The following is a 3,081-nucleotide window of genomic DNA, read 5'->3' as shown; positions in this document are numbered from 1 at the left end:
TCATATCTAGCATATTTTCATAATTCGTCATAGGCACAATTAAATCACAACTCACTAGGCAACATAATTAATCATATGCACAATTGAGTCACAACTCACAATGTTAGATAATTAAATTGGCCTCAGATTCACAACAAGACAACAAAATTCATCATAGGCCAAGGTTGAATCACAATTCACAACAAGGCAAAAGAAATCATATTATGAATAATTCATCAAACATAACCACAAGCAGAATCAGACAGATAGAAGTGGTCTCAACAAATATTTCATATGCAACCGAATTTATCATAGGTCAAGATTGAATCACAAGGAACAACAAGGCAACAGAAGTCATCATATGAACAATTCATCAAACAGAACCACAAGCAGATCAGACAGATAGAAGTGGCCTCAATACTTATTTCATAGGAAACATAATTCATCATAGGCCAAGATAAAATCAAACATAAGTACACAACAAGGCAACGGAATTCATCATATGAACAATTCATCAAACAGAAGTACTTTTGGATCAGACAAATAGAAGTAGGGGTGGCAAAACGGGCCCGACCCGCGGGGAAAATATGTTTTGCCCGCACTTTTTTGCAGGGCGGGATAAAGTTTTAGGCCCGTTCCCTTTAATATGTCTGCCCCGCCCCGTTTTTTACGGGATTTTGCATGCATAAGTTTTTTCATACAATTTTTCTATTTTTAGGCATAAAAGGTTCAATGCCCGCGGGCATTCCCCTCCCCGCCTCTCACTTTTTTGCGGGGCGGGGTAAGGTTTTAGACCCGCACTCTCAAATATGCCCTTTCCGCCCCGCTCCATTTTTTTGCAGGCTTTTGCGGGGCGGGTCTAAACGGGACGGACATGCCTGTTTGCCACCTCTAGATAAAAGTGGTCTCAACTAATACCAATTGATCAAATAGAATCACAATTTACAACAAGGCAACGGAATTTATCGTAAGCCAAGGTTTAATCTCAAGGCAACATATCAAGCATAAACATAGACTCTGACCAATACTTGTCATATTTCAACTTCATTTCATTAGCAATAGCTTGCAGCCGAGGATTATTTGAGATGCTTGAAGGTTTATCAAGTAGAACTTTCACCCTGTAAAGCTCAAACAAAAACAAATTAGCAGTAGGGTAAAAGGTGCCACTAATGATTGATGTAACATCAGCAAAAACCTCCAGGAACTTGCAAATATCATGAACATGTTCCCAATCATTTGCATCAGGCAAATAGTTGAGAAGTGCACCATTTTCTTCAGCATATCTAGGCCAGACTTCTCTGTAGTGGTATGCAGTAGACAATATAAACCAAGTTGAGTTCCACCTTGTCTTAGTATCCAACACTTGCATTTTGCCTTCAAGTTGCATCTCATCAACAAATTTTTTGAAGGCTTTACATCTAGTTTCAAAATTCAGCAAGTATTTGACCCCATTTCTAATCTTATCAACATTCACCTTAATCATATCAAAACCATCCTGAACCAACAAATTTAAGATGTGTGCACAACATCTCACATGAAATAGTTTACCATTCAATGGTAGATTTCTCCTACCAGAATAATCTCTCTTCAACCTAACAATGCAATTATCATTGGCACTAGCATTATCAACTAAAATTGAAACAACCTTATCCCTTATGCCCCAATTATCCATGACCTTAATCAAGTCCCTGCATAAAACCTCACCTGAATATGGTGGTGGCACATTCTTAAAAGATAAAATTCTTTTGTGAAGCTGCCATTTTGAATCAATGAAATGACCAGTCATAGTCATATAACCTATCATCTGCTCACCAGACCACCACAGGTCAGTTGTAAGACTAATCCTGTTAATCAAAGACATAGACTTTTTCATCTTAACTCTCTCAGCCTCATAAAATGTCTCACAATCAAACTTAACCTGTTGTCTAGTAATCTTTTTGTACCATGGATAAATTTCTCTCAGAAACTCATTAAAGATAACACCTTCCATAACAGAAAAAGGAAATTCATAACCTAGAATCATATGAGCTGCAACCTCTTTAACCCTAGCATGATTATATGTCCAAGTTGCCAAACTAGGAGTACTATCACCACCTACATTTAACCTAGATTGTGCAACATGTTTGTCAGTATTACCTTTCAGCCTCAACTTTCTTTGAATGCAATTTTCTAAATGTTTCTTACTATTAGTAGTACTTTTCCCTTTCACATCATAAGTGTAAAGCTTACCACGCCATCTGTATTTCCACTTCTTGGCACAATCAGGGATTTCTATAAGAACCATTTCAGTATGAATAGAAGACTTCTTGGGACGAGGAGCTTTACCAAATGCATTTCTCTGGCTTTGAGAACTCTGATCTGGGTCAACTGGAGGGGTTGCACCATCATCAGCAGTAGTTGTATTTTGTGTGGTAGAAGTATTTTGAGCAGTAGTTGTATTTTGAGTAGTGTTGTCAGTTGGAAGTGTAATTGGAAGTTCCAAATCAATCATCTCACCAATCTCTAAATTCCCTCCGTCTGTTGTCTCCTCTTCCTCACTCCCATCAAGCATCATGTTAATATCAATAAGATCATCTATGGTTGGAGTCAATGAAGAATCTTGAAAAGACATGGCAAAAAGAAAAAATATCAATCAAACAATAATGTAAAACGAAATATGAACAAAATTGAGTAACATAAATATAATTACAACCTCAATTCAAAACCCTAAAACCGAACCCTAATAAAAAATAAAACTCAACAACAAAATCAAATACTCAAACATTTTTTTATCAAAACTCAAGCAATATATAAAGAACAAATCAAATAATTAAACAATTTAGGTCAAAATTGTGTTTGAAATTGAAACAGAAAGAACCTCAACTTAAAACCTCGAAACCCTAATGAAGAACAATACCCACCAACATAATCATCTTGTCAAACATTTTTTATCACAACTTAAGTAATATAAACAGCAAATCAAATACTCAAACAGTTTAGGTCAAAATTTTGTAACATCATTGAAACAGGGTCAAGAACGATTCCAAAATCCCAACATTTTATGTTAAAAATGATACCAGGTAAAGAAGTATTCAACATATCAAACATGCAAACATTGTAAAC

At 36.0% G+C, this 3,081-nt stretch overlaps 1 protein-coding gene across 1 annotated transcript; it reads right to left on the bottom strand.

Annotated features, from left to right (window-relative positions):
• Nucleotides 1–964: 964 nt before the first annotated feature.
• On the bottom strand, nt 965–2,590 carry LOC131639104 (zinc finger BED domain-containing protein RICESLEEPER 2-like). Its single transcript, XM_058909608.1, has one exon. It carries the CDS (start codon nt 2,588–2,590, stop codon nt 965–967), a length of 1,626 nt encoding a protein of 541 aa, XP_058765591.1.
• Between the last annotated feature and the right edge of the window lie 491 nt (nt 2,591–3,081).

Source organism: Vicia villosa, unplaced genomic scaffold (genome assembly GCF_029867415.1).
Source record: "Vicia villosa cultivar HV-30 ecotype Madison, WI unplaced genomic scaffold, Vvil1.0 ctg.002532F_1_1, whole genome shotgun sequence".
NCBI classification, from domain to species: domain Eukaryota; kingdom Viridiplantae; phylum Streptophyta; class Magnoliopsida; order Fabales; family Fabaceae; genus Vicia; species Vicia villosa.
The sequence above is the reverse complement of the archived record's forward strand: the minus strand, read 5'-3'. Positions and strand labels throughout refer to the sequence as shown.

What these genes read in the sequence shown, in the direction of transcription:
- LOC131639104 (XM_058909608.1), bottom strand. Translation starts at nt 2,590, where the DNA reads ATGTCTTTTCAAGATTCTTCATTGACTCCAACCATAGATGATCTTATT.